Source organism: Rhinolophus sinicus, chromosome 1 (genome assembly GCF_057876585.1).
Source record: "Rhinolophus sinicus isolate RSI-liver-muscle chromosome 1, RSI-T2T, whole genome shotgun sequence".
NCBI lineage: Eukaryota > Metazoa > Chordata > Mammalia > Chiroptera > Rhinolophidae > Rhinolophus > Rhinolophus sinicus.
In genome coordinates, this window is record NC_142501.1 from 27,321,830 (window position 1) to 27,340,646 (window position 18,817).

General features: G+C 33.1%; 2 protein-coding genes across 3 annotated transcripts in view; one reads left to right on the forward strand and one right to left on the reverse strand.

Moving 5' to 3' along the window:
• LOC109435542 (killer cell lectin-like receptor subfamily F member 1) overlaps window positions 1-5,452 on the forward strand; it is a 39,077-nt gene extending 33,625 nt beyond the window's left edge. For both annotated transcript variants that reach the window (XM_088797888.1, XM_019713483.3), the window contains one exon: window positions 5,189-5,452. The gene's annotated coding sequence lies outside the window, so the exon portion shown is untranslated. The remainder of the gene's footprint in view (window positions 1-5,188) is intronic.
• Window positions 1,622-14,244, reverse strand: LOC141570140 (C-type lectin domain family 2 member A-like). Its single transcript, XM_074326041.2, has 6 exons — window positions 13,949-14,244; window positions 12,387-12,541; window positions 9,712-9,855; window positions 7,575-7,744; window positions 5,321-5,424; window positions 1,622-4,788 (listed from the first exon to the last, which is right to left on the reverse strand). Exons 2-6 carry the CDS (start codon window positions 12,433-12,435, stop codon window positions 4,665-4,667), a joined length of 591 nt encoding a protein of 196 aa, XP_074182142.2. The 5' UTR covers window positions 12,436-12,541; window positions 13,949-14,244; the 3' UTR covers window positions 1,622-4,664.
• Between the last annotated feature and the right edge of the window lie 4,573 nt (window positions 14,245-18,817).

Sequence of the window (18,817 nt, forward strand, 5' to 3'; positions counted from 1 at the left end):
AGATGCATTTCTTTCTTTTTTATTCTTATTTGAGGATTATTCATGAAATAATATTCCCTGTTAAATTCTAAAATTTGTGTTTGCACATAAAGAAATATTATATTTTACCCGTGAACTTCAGATATGAGAATTCTAAAAACTACTGTGAATTTAATTACCCAGTCCTGAAAGTCCTAATAAAAATCAAAACATGTCTTATTATTTCCACTATATATCTATATATGTGTATTGCTGAGGGATTAAATTGTCCAAATCACAACAGCTAAAGTTACTTTTAGATCACTTACTCTTCTAAATTAATATTTTAAATTATATAGTGAGCCTAGTTGTTGGGAAAGAAGCATATTAAATAATGTTAATTAGAAGATTCTTAGGGGAAAAAGTTTCAGGAGTAAATCGCACAATTATAATTTATGGCACAAGTTTTGTCCTTAAACTTTATACTTCTTTTAGAATGTATGTGTATATGTGTGTTCTTGTGTTTGTTTGCAGTTGGGGAAAATTGTTGTTTCACTAGCTAAGGGCTTTGATTAGATCACTTTCAGCTTCCCACTGAACACCCCCATTATAGTTGAGAGCTGCATCTGCCTCACTCCACCAGAAAGGAAAAACAACTTAAGATTCCTTTGCTCTCAGTCTTTTTTATGTCATTTCCTGCCTGCTCCCATTGCCCCTGACTCTTATTTCCCTTCTTTGAAAAGTTTTACATGATGTGAACTATTTTTTCACTTTATCTGATGCATTACCTCTAACACCAAAAAAGATGTAACATTAGGTAGGCTAGAAGTGTGAAAGTACAAAAAGGACAAGTTGTACCTGCACATTTACCACTCCCAACATGTTCCTCTGTGACATTATGTTAACACAGTAAGGTGCACCTTACGGAATGATGCCTTTTACAGCACTGGTTTGTTGATTTGCTGAGCAGCCAGTTCAGTAGAGTGAACATGTTGAACACCCTTGGCTAAGGAGCACGACTCTCCATACTATTTTTCTTCTTTACTCTTTTGTGGGCTCCCTTTCTGCTGTATCATTATTTTCCCATTGATTTTTTTTTTTTTTTTTAATTCTCAGAAAATAGTTTGATTACTTTCCAAAAGACAAAGACAAACAAGTTGCAGTGTTTTATTAATTAAAATGCATATTGAATGATATGGTAACTCAAGAATTGTAGGCCTGAGAGGCATGTTGGTTATTGCTTTACACCGAACCAAAAACAGAACTCCAAGATGATAAACAAATCAATCAATAAATCCTTAATATCAAATTGTTCATAAATATTAAATTGATAGTCTAGAAATATATGTCCATAGATACCATATATCAATTAATTTAGCATTCCCATTTCCAAATAAGCATCTCTTAAGTCAAATGAAGTATCACATATTTAATTTCAAAAAAATTATATTATATGCCTGAATATATTTTTTCCTGATTTATGTATACTCAATTGTTTGGGATACTTTGGCTTTCCAACTAACCATTTAAAAAGTTAACATGCTACTTTCATACTTTATACTTAATAGTATATATATGTATACTATTATAGTATACATATATGCATATGCATATATACATATATATACATTTATATTTAGGTGAATATATATATTATACTTAAAAGTATAACAAAAATTTTAATCAAGTATAAAAATGTTTTAACTCTTAAAATTGTCTTTCCAGAATTTTAGAGATATGCATTTCTAGGCATAACTATCCATTATTATCCTGCAAGAGAAATTTGAGAATATTTGTGATTTTATTTAAAACACACAAAAACTCTCAATTTATTTTTAAAGTAACAACTCTATTTTAGTATTAATTAATAAATTTGAGACTGACACTTTACAATCTATGTTATTAAGCATGAAATAGCATTAGGTACCATAAAAGCCATGAGTCATACAAAAATATTCTTGACGTTATTGCTCTATTATTAGAGAGGGCTAACACAATGAAGATATAATTCTTAAAATGACAACTTGAATGAACAAAGAAACGGTATATTTTCCTACTTGATCTCGGACATTATTCAGTTATTAGAAGATTTTGCTAAGCGAAATAAGTTAGACAGAAAAAGCAGAGAACCATATGATTTCACTGATATGTGGTATATAAGCCAAAAACAACAAAAGAACAAGACAAATAAATGAGAAACAAAAACTCATAGACATAGACAATAGTTTAGTGGTTACCAGAAAGTAAGGGGGGAGGGAACTTGTAGATGAGGGTAAAGGGTGATGGAAGGAGAACTGACTCGGGGTGGTGAACACACAATGTGATTTATAGATGATGTAATACAGAATTGTATACCTGAACTCTATGTAACTACTAACAATCGTCACCCCAATAAACTTTAATTAAAAAAAGAAAGAAAGAAGTTTTACAGCTCTGATATTTCAGAGTATTGTAGCATCTCTATCTTCTAAAAAATATGCATTAGTCTTAATTTATGCTTCTGTAAATACACATGAATTAATTTATTTGTCTGAAGTTATACTATTGTCCTATTCTTATAGGCATAGATTTAGCTGTGACCAAATCTAAATGAGCTTAATTTAGAAATCACCTAAATTTTTTAAAAAATTAAGAAATAAGTATATATAGAAAAAAATGATTTTTTCATTAAGCAAATAATTGCCTGGTCTTTGCTACCATGTAATTTTCTCCTTTTGTTTCATAAACTTATACCTCAGATCTCTGTAGCTCTGTATGAATTATTTCATATATCCAGCCCAGACTTGCTCCTTAGTTCCAGAACTGTACAACCTACTTCCTGTTAAATATTTCCACTTGGATTTCCTACAGAAAACTGAAACTCAGTAATTCTTAAATATCCTTTTCTTTCTATAAAGAAAAAAAAGCATCAAGGCTAAACTTCCCTTAGCATGAAGTATAATTTCCCCTAAATATGGCTGGGCCTTCCCTCTTTCCCTCTCCCATTCCTGTCCTCAACCCCAACTCTTATTCTTTCCCATTCACACCTTTCCTTCCAGTGCTTCCAGACTATTGTTTCTCAGTTGTGCAACACTTGGTACCCTCACATATGCTTTTCCATCTGCTGGCAATATTCTTCTTACTAATTTTTTCTGCTTTTAAGTAGGAAACGCCTGACTTCCTTTACTTGACAATTGAAAAATATTTTCTGTGTAAGAATTTTGCTAGGTACCTCTTTCTCAAATTTTGGACATTTTCTTTCTTGTGTTATCACTGAATCTTTTCTACATCACATGCACGTGTTTTTGCACTTCTTTCTCTGTTTGGTAATTAAATGTTGAAGTTTCATCTATCCAGACTCTATTTTCTAAACTAATTGTAGATTTAATGCTAAGTTCCTTGTCAACATTTTATATTCTAATTTTCAATAAAAATACTTTTATTTACTCCTGATACAGGAGAACAATGGAGTAATAATACAATACAGTCTGCTAAAATAAAGACCTTAAGAACAAGGTCCTGAGTTTTCTAAAGACCCATAAAATGGTCAGTTTTAATTAGAAAAGAAATGTCTTCTTTTAGTCTTTTACTGTCCTAGAACTTATTTGACTGTGGACAGCTATTTCCTCTATTCACGTTGAGTTTAAAATAATCAAATGACCCTTTATAGACAATAGGGGTGGGAGAAGTACAGGGAGGAAAAATAAAGTGAAAATGAGAGTGAGGAGAGATGGTGAAAAGATGGAAAATTTGGGGTGGTCTATAATAAAAGATAAAAGAATAAGACTTTTCTTTTCTTACTAGTCCCATTCTTCAACATGCGTTCTCCTATTACAATGATTTAAATTTCTATTAATGAGTATATTAAGCATCCATAGGATGCATATCATGGATTTCACAATAACTTCAAGAAAACAATGATATTTTACAGAGACGTTGTCAATGTTGAGTAAACATAAAGACAATATCCTCTAAGGAAGTATATATTCTGATGCAGAACATAATTTCTCAACTAGAGAGAAGCTGGAGCAGCAAAGTTCAAACAACTCCCTCACCCACATCTCACCAAAGTTTTACAATTCATATTGTCCGTTATGCAAAATAGGTCCTTGGCATTCACAAACAGAACACTGATAGTTCCAATTGTTTACTCATAATCTTAAAAGCCCCTTACATGATGTTCTGAATGTGAAATCTTTTTTACATGAAGTTGGTATAAGTGAAAGAGATTCATTTAGCTAGTAAATCAACACTTTTAAACAACTGTTCTTGGGTTTGAATTACACTACATTTATGAGTAAATCTCATAAAGTAATGAAAATATTACAAAACTAAAAACTAAAAGAAAACCAACCAATGGGTATTGATAATAAAAGCAAGGAGCTAAATATCAGAGTTCTTCAAAAAAAAGTAATTTTAAATGACATTAGTCTGAATTCACATGATTAAATATCTTTAAATGTCATTAAAATTTTTTATTCATATTTTAATGTATTACATGTTAGAAATTTTATTCTATAAGAGATTTGGGAACTTTTAAATATGTTGGGGCATATACTTCTTGAATGCCAAGAATCTATTAGATTTATTTAAAAAATGGATTTAGATTTGGAGTGAAGCATCAATTGAAATTTCTAAGCATGAATTTCATTTGCTTTCATATTAATATATTTCTTTCAAGAGGAATAAAAACTAAATTTTATAAAATATCTTAGGTCTCTGATGTCTTAACTTCTTGGAATATATGTGTCTGGTTTGCTGCAAATCCATTTTCTAACCAAATGGGTACTAGCGCTGCTAATTCCAATTTTGTGTAGATAGGCACATTCTCCAATTCCCAATATTTTAAACCTGAAATAAAACACAAAAAAAGAAAAAGGCCACAGAATGAATGAACTCTTCTAGTTAGAGAAAAAAATTTCCTCTGATTTGAGCTTTTACTCTAACCTTACACCATATTGTTTGAATATAAAGCAAATTGAATTCTTAAGCTTTGTGTGGTCTAAAATGTAACCTATATGATGAAGAAGTGCAGGAATTATTGTCAAATACTTTTAAACGCGTGTTGCAATATGGCCCATTCAACATCTTTGAACATCAGCCTTTTCATCTATAAAATGGAGATAAATATACTCACCTCCCATAGTTGTTGTAGAGGTCAAAGAATATAATGATTATGAAGCATTGTACTTGGAACATTCTAAGTATTAAATAATTTGTATAACAATTTGTATTACCACTTTTTCTCTAGATTCATTTTATTCTCCACCACAAAGGAAGCTTCCAGATTGGTGTGTATGGATTATAACTCAGAATTCTCCATGGTGGGAAAGGCTTGGAGCCCCAGCTATAGGTGTGTAAATTATATATACCCACGACTTACCAGCCACTGTATGTGGTTCCATCTATCCACTTCCAGGTCTGTCCGGGTTTTCGGCTCAGTCCGATCCAATATTGAGAATGGTCAGAGTATCGCTTCAGGAAATCCTTTAATAAAGGATATTTGTAAGATAAAGAGCAAATGCCTCATTCTTTTGGGTTTTCTTCAACTAATTCATAATATTCTTTACAAAAATACAGACTTTCAGATTTGGAAATAATCTTAGAGGTGACACTGTCCTTATCTGGTCCATGTGTTAGTCTATGGGTTGTGTTACTTCTGTAACAACTTCTGTAGTAAATCTCATTGATTAACTTTTTCTCCTTTATATTTTTTAAGAGGTTTTATATGAGAGATATTAAATGTTCTGTAAAGACTTGGTCAAATTTGCCTGAATATCTTTCTAGGTTTGGTGTCTTCGGATGGGAGCATTTCAGTTAGCAGTAAAATACATTGAATAGTTATTGGTTTATTCAGGTTTTATATATGTTCATAAATTATTCTGATACATTATATTTTCTGACATTATTACCACTAATCTAGTTTTTTTGTTTTGTTTTGTTAATAGTTGCTTTGTATAACTTTTCCTTTCACTTTATCTCTTTCATATGTGTGTGTGTGTGTGTGTGTGTGTGTGTGTGTGTGTGCATGAATGTCTAAGTACTTAGTTATGTCTGTGTAAGTAATACGTAACTGGACTTTGTTGCTTTTTAAATCCAATCTGATAATATTTGTCTTTTAAGAGATAAATTAAAAACATTTACATTTTATCACAATTGTTGTTATATTTGGATTAATCAGTGTGTTTTTTTCACTATTTTTTTCTTTTACCTTTTCTCAATTCAATTGGATTGATATTTTTCTGTCTTATTTTATTTGAACATTTTTTTACTCTTTCATGTTTACCATTTAATTTTTAAGAAATATGCCTGTCTATACATACTCCAACTTTTAGGTTGTCTTAACAATTATTTAATTGTTTATAAATTATTCTTTTTCTAAATTTTAAAATTTATTGATATAAAGTTACTTGTAATATTTTATGCTATAGAATCTATGCTATTTGCAATTGCATGAATTAGGGTGGGTTGGTCTTTTTTCCTTTTGTGATCAGTTCTGTCTATTCAGAGAAGTATTTTTGCTTTTGTATATCCTCATTGATTATTTTGTTGTACTCTCTTTTTCTATTTTTTCACTTTTGTTTATTTCAAAAATTATTTCAATGACTATGCTTTTTTGTTAAACTATTTCTTTTCTTTGTTATGTTTTCATATCGATCTGATATTTTCCCATATTTTTCCTGTTTTAGTGTCGGAATTTATTCTTTTAATGAATGAAATGTATGACTTCATTTATGTTTTTCAGCCACCCCAATGTACTAATTTAAAAATCTTTATCAGAATGTTCTACAAACTTAATTTCAACTTTGGTCAGTTCCTCTTCTGACTATTCCTCATAGAGTAAGTGTTTAATAAATGTTAAATATATCCTTATGCTCCTTAAGATCTTAAATTTTCTGTCTCTTGCCACCTCTGACATCTCCATTATTTCTGGTGTTGGGGCAGTTTGTATTGCATGCTCTTAATTTTCTTCATTTATCCTTCTTGTGCACCAAGTTCCCAGATCTTCTTGGTTATACTGACTCATTTTTATAATTCTTTCCAGTATTTTTGACAAATGGTTGGTCATGACCTTCAGATTTTTTTTTTTTAAATATAGTCCCACAAAAGGCAACTTTCATTTGGTGTAAAATAGGTAGGTGAACAACAATCCATTACTTGGGGCTTTATTTTGATTTTCTAGGTCTGAACTATGGAAATGTTTTTGGACTTTCCTTGGATTTTGGTGTTCTATTTCCACTTGAAAATGTAGAGCTAGGTAATCATGTGGTGAAACTTTTTTGAAGATATTTGGGGTCGAAATTTCTGGTGGACAATAATATATAAATTGTTGTATAGAGGGCATAGGGAAAATGCCTAGTATGTAACTTGTTTCTAAATACTCCTACTCCCAGTTGAAAAGTCAAAGGGGAGAAGTCATCTCCTAAATGTTGCTTGATAATTTGTACCATGAGGGTTGACTTGGCCTAACCTGTGAGGTGAATGTGTTCTGACCCTGATGTGAGCTACTTTCTATGGTCTGAGTTGATGTGGAAAATAGGGCCTTCTTTATGCTGAATAAGAGAACTTTCCTGGACCATTCCCATTTTGGCTATAACTTCTGAAAATAAATTAAGAGTCCAAAAGTATTGTCTTACCAGTTCTTTTGTGGTGTTGAACACAGCAAGAGTTGCTACGTGAGAGACACAGAAGTTCTGGCTTGCTGCCCAGGTTGTTGTATTCTCAGAAAAATAGAAGCACTTTCCTAGGTAACCAATCCAGTCATCCAAGCATGATGTGTGTTCAGTGGAAGATTTGTGTTTTTCTACTAAAAATGATTTAATAATATATTAAGTACTGAAGTGGTAAAAAGCCCTACATTTAAAACAGTTATCCATGTGAATGAAAACCACTAGAATTGCTTTGTTCCTTCAATCTGAAAGACTTCATTAATCACTCTTTATATTTTTCCCAAAGTGAGGACAACTCCTAGTTTTTTGTACTTATTTTCTTGCTAGGTTGAAAGAAATTCTTGATGAATGCCACTCATGTAGATATTATTGCTCAGACTCAAGGCTTGCTGCTCTTCTCAAATGACACTCTTCTCCTAGGTGATCACACTCATTCTCATGACATTAACTATATAACTATAAACTATATATATATCATATCATATTAACTATATATGTATATATATTATATATACACATATACAGTTATATGCATAGGGACATATATATAATCAAGTATATCATTTATTTATATATATATTTTACTGCCTGGTTCACAGAATACGGTAGATTAATAATATCTATTCTATATAAACTCATTTATACATACATATATGCATATATATGTATACATATGTACGTATGTGCACATTAATGTCTATATTACTTTATACACATATATATTATACACACATTTCTAATATATACATTCATCTATAAATCATATACACATTTATATATGCATGTCTGTATCATATATACTTATGTATATAATTTCAAACATCTCATTAAATTTGTTTCAAGTTATTTGTAGAATATATGTCTATAGTTCACTATCATAAAGAGGAAATGTATCATGCTGTTTTTGGATCTAAAAGTAATCAATATTTTGTGTAAAAAATATGTTCATTAGGATAGCAACAATTTTTTTTTTTGCCTAGTTCTTTATAACCTATGCATTTGGTTGTGAATTATGAATAAGACTTGGAAATCTGACCACATCATTTCATGCTGCATAACCAGAAGGAAATAAAATGTTTTGCACTTTGAAATTTTCATTCTTATAAGCATAGGTATCAACTAGAAATAGCTTAGGAAAAAATACTACCATTTATGTAGAGACATATAGTTTAGGGTGAGGTAGTCTATAGTTACATGATGTTCCACAAACTGTTTGCTATCAGCCCATGGTGAGACAATGAGTTTGTGACAGTGTTAATTATGTCACCAAATACCCTATTTAGTTCTGATATTTCTTCAAATGAGACTTTCTTGGTGAAGGAAGCAGTGTGGTGATTTACATTTTACCTCAAGTTCCTTGCCTTGTAAGAACTATAAGTAATACTGGTTTTGAAGGAAATTTCATATACATTAAATTATTTTTTATTTATTTATTTATTTTTTTTAAAGATTTTATTGGGGGAAGGGGAACAGGACTTTATTGGGGAACAATGGTCAAATTGTTGTCCTTTCAGTCTTAGTTGTGGGGGGTTCTGTTCAGCTTCAAGTTGTTGTTCTTTCAGTCTTAGTTGTGGAGGGCGCAGCTCAGCTCCAGGTCCAGTTGCCGCTGCCAGCTGCAGGGGGTGCAGCCCACCATCCCTTGCGGGAGTCAAACCGGCAACCTTGTGGTTGAGAGGACAGGCTCCAACCAACTGAGCCATCCGGGAGCTCAGCGGCAGCTCAGCTCAAGGTGCCGTGTTCAATCTTAGTTGCAGGGGGCAGAGCCCACCATCCCTTGCGGGACTCGAGGAATTGAACTGGCAACCTTGTGGTTGAGAGCCCACTGGCCCATGTGGGAATCGAACCAGCAGCCTTCGGAGTTAGGAGCACGGAGCTCTAACCGCCTGAGCCACCGGGCCGGCCCCTACATTAAATTATTTTTATCCTCACAATATTTGGTGTAGATATTATCCTCATGCTATAGAAGAGGGAATATATAATTATTCTGTGTGCAAAGAGGCCTGAAATTATCCTCAATCCTGACCTAAAATATGAAAGACATACCTATGATGAAATATTTTATAGAAGAGTTAACTTGAGCATATTTGGGAAATGGAAAACTCACCTGCTATAATTGTGGCTAGTGTAATTATTAGAACCACCAGAAAGAAGATGATGATGGTGATGATTTTAGAGATACAAAGTCTCTTTTTATTCCTTTTTATGTGTTCTTGTGACCATAGAGTACGATTGGAAGAGGAATCATCTCCTATAGAAAAATTTATCAGTTTCATTAGTAATTAGTGAGTTTAGAATGTTGTAGGATTCAATATCAATATATACAAACTAATAATATTTCTATATACTAGCAATTATCAATAGGAAATTAAAATATAACATAAAACTTACAATAGCATAAAATATTAAATAGCCATAGATAAATCTGACAAAAGACATGTAAAACTTGTACTCTGAAGATTCTAAAACATTGCTGAAAGAAATTGCAAACATAAATAAATGGAGAGAGATGCTGTTTTTATGAGTCAGAAGACACAATATTGTTAAGATGTCAATTCTACTCATCTTAGATTCATCACAATACCAAGCAAAATTCTAAGCAGGCTTTTTTCTTTTGTAGAAATTGGCAAACTGTAAAATTTATATGAAAATGCAAAGGAACTAGGGGCAGACGGGTGGGTCAGTTGGTTAGAGCGCGAGTTCTGGGCAACAGGGCTGCCGGTTTAATTCCCACATGGGTCAGCGAGCTGCGCCCTCTGCAACTGGAATGAAGTCAATGAGCTGCTGCTGAGCTCCTGGGTGGCTCAGTTGGTTGGAGCACGTGCTCTCAACCACAATGTTGCCGGTTTGACTCCCGCAGGCGATAGTAGGTTGCGCTCCCTGCAACTAACGATGGCGACTAAACCTGGAGCTGAGCTGCGCCCTCCACAACTAAGGTCGAAAGGACAACGACTTGACTTGGATGGAGCTGATGAGTCCTGGGAAAAACACACTACTGTTCCCCAATAAAAAAAGTCCTGGAAATACACACTACTCCTTAATAAAGTCCTGTTCCCTGTCCCCAATAAAATCTTTTTTTAAAAAAATGCAAAAAACTAGAATAGCCAGATTTTAAAGAGAACTAAGTTGGAGGATGAACATTACCTGGTTTAAAGACTTATTATAAAGATACAGTTGTCAGTACAGCATGGTAATGGTGTAAAAATAGACAGCTAGTCGAGAAGTAGACTTACACATACATGGACACCAGGTTTTTAGAAAAGACACACAAAAAAGATAGTCATTTTGATAAATGGTGCTGGAATAATTGGATATCCATGTGCAAAAAAAACAAAACAAAACAGATTTTAGATCCATACCACATCCCGTATACAAAAATTAATTTCAAATCGATCGTAGAAATGAATGTAAAACCTAAAACTGTAAAACTTATAGAAGAAAACATAAGACAAATTCTTTGTCATCTTGGGTTAGACAAACAATTCCTCAATCCAATCCAAAAATAATAATCCATTAAAAATTATAAATTGGGCTTCCTAAAAACAAATAATGTCTGCTCCTCAAAATATAGTGTTAACAAAATGAAAAGACAAGCTAAAGACTAGGAGAAAATATTTGCAAATCAAAAGTCTGAAAAAGGACTTGTGTCTATAATATATAGAAAAAACTCTTAACACTTAAAAGAAAACAAACACATTAAGAAAGCTGAGTAAAAGAGTTGGACACTTCATGAAATAAAATATTTAGATGGCAATTTGAACATAAAAAGTTGCTCATCATCACTAGTCATAAAGAAAAGGCAAATTAAAACCAAATTTACAAACTACTGCATACCTATTAGAATGATTACAATTAAAATGTCTGACCACATCAAATGTTGGTGAGGATATAAAAAAACTGGAACTCTCATCTATTGTTGGTAGAAAATGTAAAATGGTACAAACATTTTGGAAAGCAGTGCAGATGTTTCTGAAACAACTAAATGTACCCCGACCATATGACTCATCCATTCTACTCAGGGGAATTTCCAAGAGAAATGAAAGCATAGGTCCATACAAAGACTGGTACATAAATTTTTATAACAGCTTTATTTGTAATAACCCAAATGGAAATAATCCAAATGTTCGTTAATGGGTGAATGCATAAATAGGTTGTGGTACATCTATATGAGGAAATATTAGTCAGGAAAATAAAAAAAATAAACTATTGATACCTACAAAACATGGATCAATGTTAAAATACTTATGCTGAATAGTAGAAGCCAAACAAAACTGAGTACATACTGTGTGATTCCATCTATATAAAATACCAGAAAATGCAAATCTATCTACAGTGACACAAAGGTAATCTGCAATTGTCTCAAGGAAGACATGGGGAAAGTGGCAGCAAAGAAAGACTACAATGGTGCATGAGGAAACTTTGGGTGTTGATGGATATGTTCATTACCTTGAACATAGTTGTGGTTTCATAAATGTTCACCATATAGGTCAACATTTTTTAAATTGTACACTTTAAATATGTGCATTTTAAGGTATGTCAGTTGTATGTAAATAAAGGTGTTAAAATAGTACAAAGATCAGTTATCTTTTATTCACAAAGTGTGGATCTTTTTGTAAGATATCTTGGATAGATAGCTGAAATAATTTGGCATGTGTAGACGAGATGAAGAGCATAGACACTGACTCTCCAGGAAGGTAAGGGTTCAGAGTAGATGGCAGGGACTCACCACATATAAATTTGTTACTTCATGAGCATCTGGAGCCTGTCAGGTATGCTTCTTACCTGGAGACTGGGAATCTCCTGCATTTGTCAGCCTTATATCGTCATTCATGTCTCTCTTCGAGTAAAAAAATACAAACTTGTCGAAATGCACAAACTGGATTCAAGATCCCTGCCCACGACTTGGGTTTAACTTCAATAATGTAAAGGAAGGCAATCTACAATAGAATACAATGTTAAGACAATCTAAGTTGAAAATATAACATTAATATAAAAATTATGACAAAAGTTCCTCAGAAATCTGACCACTCACGTAACTCTTTCCCTTTGTCACATAGCCATCCAGAAATCATTCTATTTCACTGCAGTTTGAGGAACCACTGGAGGTAAAGACTGAAATAGTTCTTTTGACTGTCAGAGTCAGTGGAAAGGAATTGAGATTCAGTGGTTTATAAAGCCAAAAGTTTGAGTGTTCACAACATCACCATTACTTACCAAAATGTTTAGTTAATTTTGACCACTATGGATCCCAGTCAAACATCCAAGCTAAGGGATTTGAGCATGAAATGGTAACTTAGACTTCACTGAAGAGAACATGAATTTGTTTTAATAATAATAATAGGAAAAGTAATATCTAATATTTATTGTGTTAACTCTGTGGGAGGCCTATTTCTGAGCTCTTAACTTTCATGACTTATTTAAACTGACAATAACATTATCAAATAGGATCTTATTATTATCATTAATTTACAGATGAGGCAACTTCCTTAAAGTAACAGAGATGTTAAAAACTCTCTTCAAGTAACACAGCCAACATGTGCCAGAGATTAGATACTGGCTGGCTCTGTTCGTTTAATCACTCTGCTATGTTCTTCTGCTTTTCTATTTCGTGACATTGCCATAAGTGTTCTCATACGCTGAACTTCTACTTCTAGATACTGAAAGCAGACCTCAAGTTTAACAACAAAAAATACTATTTGTATCATGCTAAGATGATTATAATCATGTAGTACCACTTGCCATAGGTGAGGGTGAATACACAGCAGACTATATTTCAGTCACCTCCTAGAGTCACGAACAGAAAATAATGGTTGGTATTATTTTTAAGCTGGACTATAAGGTATAGAAGTCTCTCTAATTTTGTATGTTGAAGTTTTTAATATATGAATATTACATCACATCTCCAAAGAAATTATTTTGGGAGCCAAGCAGATTGTGTGTATATGTATGTCTATGTGTGTGTGTGTCTGTGTGTGTGTATATGAGAGGGGGAAGGGAGGGAAGGGGGAAAAAGAGAGAGAGAGAGAGAGAGAGAGAGAGAGAGAGAGAGAGAGAGAGAGAGAGAGAGAGAGAAGAAAGAAAGAAAGAAAGAAAGAAAGAAAGAAAGAAAGAAAGAAAGAAAGAAAGAAAGAAAGAAAGAAAGAAAGAAAGAAAGAAAGAAAGAAAGAAAAATTACATATTGGGGAAACCTATGGAGAGATTTTTTTTCAAGGCTTCATTTATAGTACAAATTTTCCCAAAAGTTTATATGCTATTTTAAAACCATAAATTTTGCTTGTGTACCAGTTAGCTATGGTCACATTAGTACTAATTACAAGCTATACCCAAAAGCTTTTCTCACTCACCAGTCTGTGCTGCGTTGGCTGAGAGGTGTCTGATGGAAGCTGGCAATCATGTGTCTCAAGCTGTGAGTCTGGCAGCCTTTGTTCTGGGATCCAGGTTAAAAAGGCAGCTTTTCGGAAGGCTCTTCCTTTTATGGAGATATCGGAAGGGTTGAGAGAGTAAACCCAACCAATTCAGCATACTTCAAGTGCTAATTCCAATATATGATGAATCAATAAATTACTGTTCTTGATCCTTTTTATATAGTGTTTGGTTGAGCATAGTTGGACTCACCCACATTTTCTAAAAACAAATCTCTTTTAATTACAAAATGAGGATCTGTTCCTCTTTACCCTGTCTGTCCCTGGTTTTGTTTCCTGGCCACTCCCCCTTCCTCAAGCTAAGTTATTGACATTATTTCTCCAGCAGCCAAGAAAGTATGACTTTCCTTAAAAACAACTTAGATCAAACTAACACTATTTTTCTTTTCGGTTCTTGCCCTTAGTTTCTTACCTGATCACTCGGGTCTTCCATTAATCTATTGCTTGATGTATCTCTTTTGGAATAACCAGAAAATCAGCTCTTGTTAAATAAGAATGAACAGGAACACTTAATAATTGGCAGATCACAAAGTTAATTATATTACTGAATGATCCCACAACCTCCATCTTGTTGTATACATTTGGAATGTATCCCTTATTTTTTTTACATTGAAACTGCTAAATCTTCTCTGAACTCCTTCATTGAACTCAGACTTTCTCTCTTTTTAAATAATTTTTTGAGTCTTTCAATAATAGTTGACAGTAAATACTATATTAGTTTCAGGTATACTGCATAGTGATTAGACATTTACATAACTTATGAAGTGATCACCCTGATAACTCTCGTACCCATTTCACACCATATAGTTACTAGAATAGCATTGACTATATTCCCTATACTTTACACTGCTGAGGGTTTTTATCGTTGCTCTTTGACCCAATAAATTCTTGTATTTTAGGTTTTTTAAAATTAAATTTATTGGGGTGACAATGGTTAGTAATATTATAAAGGTCTGAAGTGTACATTTCTATAATACATCTTCTATATACTAGTATCATATTGTGTGCTCACCACACAGAGTCAGTTCTCCTTCCATCACCATATATTTGACCCCCTTTATTGTTCAAGAGAACTTTTCCTTCCAGTTCCATTCCTTACCTGGCAGGCCCCTGTACTCACAGAAATTCTCTCTGCAGTACTTCCAGAGCTATTTAAACCATACCTGGCTCTGTGATCCTGTTATCGGTATTCTACATTTATTGGAGAAGTTTCAGAGTATGGACTCTACAAAATCATTTATGTTAAATTTCCTGTGAACAGCTACATAGAGTTTCTAGTAGGTATATGTATATAAGATTCCAGATTTTAGGGAAGAGATATTAATGAGAGCTAAAGATTAGACTGTCAACATGTATGAGCCAATAGAAGCTTTGGGTATGGAAGAAACTACATATAAACAGTGTATGGAATAAGAATATATGTCAAGTCAGACAAAAATTTTGTATAGTAGTAGCATATAATTCATGTAATAATTAAACTTTTTTCATTCAAAAACTCTTTCAATTTTTAAAGACAATTTTCTTTACCCTCTCCTAATATGTTGACAAGACTTATTCTTTAGTCTCTTTCTCCTCACTCTCATTGCTTTATTAGGTGGTATCTTCCATGTGAAACCTGGGTCCCAGGCCACAGCTAACCTCTATCCAACAATAATTCAGTTCAACCTATTTTGCACAAATTCAGTTTCAATCTATAAGTGAATTGAACAAACTGATAAGAAGAGCAAATACTTTACCATTACATTTGTATTTGTAGGTACTGTGGATTCTTTCAAAGCAACTGCACATAATAAAAATTTAATCCTCACTGACCTAATTCAATAACTACTTCTCAACATAACAAATAAAATATTTTCATTTCGATAGAATTATTTATAACTTTGTTTCTATTACAAGATATTTATTTACTTATTAATGTAGAATTAAGCATTTTGTACATATAAATTTCTAAATAACTTTAACTTTTATACATAAGAATCAACATGTATATAAATGCATCAAATGCAATTTTGAAAAGGCAATATGTACTGCACTGTATTTTAAAAGTCATGTATAAAATATGAAACAATTTATTTTTTATTTTAGCCCAAATATATTGTTATGAATACTAATTTTTTACTTTCCTTTAACTCAGCATTCATTAAGACAGTTGATGTGTGAAGGGCTATTTGCTAATTCACTAAATGGCACTAGATGCTTGATTGATATATGTGAAAGCAGATAAGAACTAGTTTAACTTTTATTTTAATGTGTTTATTTTCTCATTATAGAAGTGTAATGGGAGTAGATTTTACCTGCTTAGTACAGGTGCTAGGCGTTCCTTACTTCACAGCATTGACCTTTGGGTAATCAAGGATCCAATCTTCTGTTTTTGTGATTGGAGATGAAAGAATGGAGCATATGAATTCTGATTCATTGAATGAGGGGCAGGGTTCTGTCTGTACAAAGGAGTTTGTATCAGCTGGCATCATTCTACTGGATGATGTACACTGATGGCCAGGAAGATATAGCTATGTGGATCCTTCATAAGAAAGTAACCAGCATTTTTGTCCTTGCTGTTTTCATCACCCTGAGCTTTTTCATACCCCGGCCTTAGACTAAAGTTATTAGAGATGAAGTTCTTTTCCTTTTCCAGAAGCGGTTTCTATCAATATCTTTGTGCCCCCTAATTCAGGCACTCATATACATCTTGGAGGGACAGGATAGGGCTAACATTTCCCTGGCATGTGGCCCTCATCTAGCACTGCAGGTTTTCTTTGCTACCTCGTTTCTAATTTTCCTGAAGGGAGCAGGGGCTTCTGCCAGCATGTTCACAGATCACAACTTCTTACCTTCTCTGAAACAATTGCTCTTCTAATCCAGACCTAGACAAAGACCACAAAGCCTTTTCTTTGGAATAATTATGCCTATGTCTTTTTTAATTAACAGAAAAGAGAGTGGCCTAGCTGGGGTTTAAGTTTATACAGAGGAGAGTGGTAAATAATTTTAAAGAGCTATGGTTTGGATGATGATTGCCTTGAAGAAGAGAAGAAAATCTCACAACAGGGCTTTTCTTTACATTTCCTCTCTTCCAAAAGAAAAAAAATTAGTTTGAGGTCAAAAGTGTGGTGCGTAAACCAAAACCTAAAAAAATTTCTCAGAGTTTCGAAATACATTTAGCACGAATTCCTCACGTTTAGAAATTATTTTTTCTCCAAATCCTACATGTTTTTAGCTATTTTTTTTCTTTCTTTCTTTCTTAGTGGACATAGAAAGACTAGTTGTTACTCTTTGTTACATAGCAATTTTTTTGTACACAGTAATTGAAGCCATTTCTTTAATTACTCTCTGTACTAAATATCTATTTTTCTTTTTATTTTTTTAAAGGCACTTTTTTTCCCCCCACAGCTATCTAGTAATAGCTTTTAGCATTTTAATTTTCCTTTGGGAAAAATCTCTCCTAAACCTAATCTGAACCTATTGGGACTGTCATATGTGGTTTCATCTTCTGTAACACAAAATTATTTCAGAAATAGATGTTGTCCTATAACTGAGTCTTTCTTAAGTGTCTTACCTGATGTGTAACAACATATGGGCACTGGGAGAGGGAATGTATCTCTCTTCCTCTGAAATTAGGAGCTACAAAGAGTCTCTATGTTGAAGCTATTTTCTAGTCTCATGGAGGAAGTAAACTACAAATGAAGCCCAGCCTCACAGAATAAGAAAATAAAAAGATGAAGAGAAATGCTGATCCCTGAAAAAACCAGTTGTGCCTCCACATTGTGCCTGAAGCCAGAGATGATTAAGCAATGTGCTTTCTTGGGCATTGCATAATCAATCCTCATGAAAATCCTGTGTTTTGTAGGTAGGCCATATTTTATTACATGCTTTTTCCAGATCAGGAATCAAAAGATTAAACAACTCAGTTTCACACAGCTAAAACTAGATCGTCTGAATCCAAAACTCATATTTTTTCTACTGCACTTCACTTCAAAAGGCAAGTTTTATATTTCGAATATAAAATTTTGAATATTTTATATTTCCTTGGGAAAATAAATCTCCAATTCAAAATCTACAACCTGGTGATTTATCGGTTGGATTTAGCGTTTATACTTTCTTTGTTTGCACAAACAATGTTTTAAAAAACATTTTTGCAACATTTGATGACATTTGAAAATCAGAAGCTGTTGCACAAAAAGCTGGGTTTCCTAAAATTCTAAAATATGTCATCACTCCTGCAGTCCTTCCTAGCAACAATTTTGATGGGAGCTGAGGGATGAAATGGAAGAGGACAGGGTTCCCCAAGCTCAATTACATTAGAAATACTTTGATTTTAACACACACACATGCTTGGGTTCCTCTTGTGACCAACTCCATCATAATCTCTGAATGGAGGTTCAGTCACAGTAAATTCTTGTGCAATCATTTATAGACATCGGGTATGTGTTCTTCAGTTTGTCACAGTTTTTACTGCGCCCTCTTCCCTCAAATGACCTGCAGACCTTTGTAGAAGTTTGAGTGTGTCAACTCTGTTTAATCACATGCTCAACTCATAAACTCAACTGGGAATTTGGACTTCTGTGTCCAACAATCTAAAACTCATTAGTTTTAATTGTACCTACTCAGAAAATTGTCATCCTTTCAAATGTGGGCTCTCAAATTAGAAATAATCAATGTGTAATCTGGAAACTATATAAGCTTTCTTATTATAGTTCTCTTTATAATAGAGCTGGGCAAGAGTGTTTTATGTGTGTTTTTTTGTGGATAATTACATTTAACACAAACAAGCCTACTAACAAAAGAAATGAAACC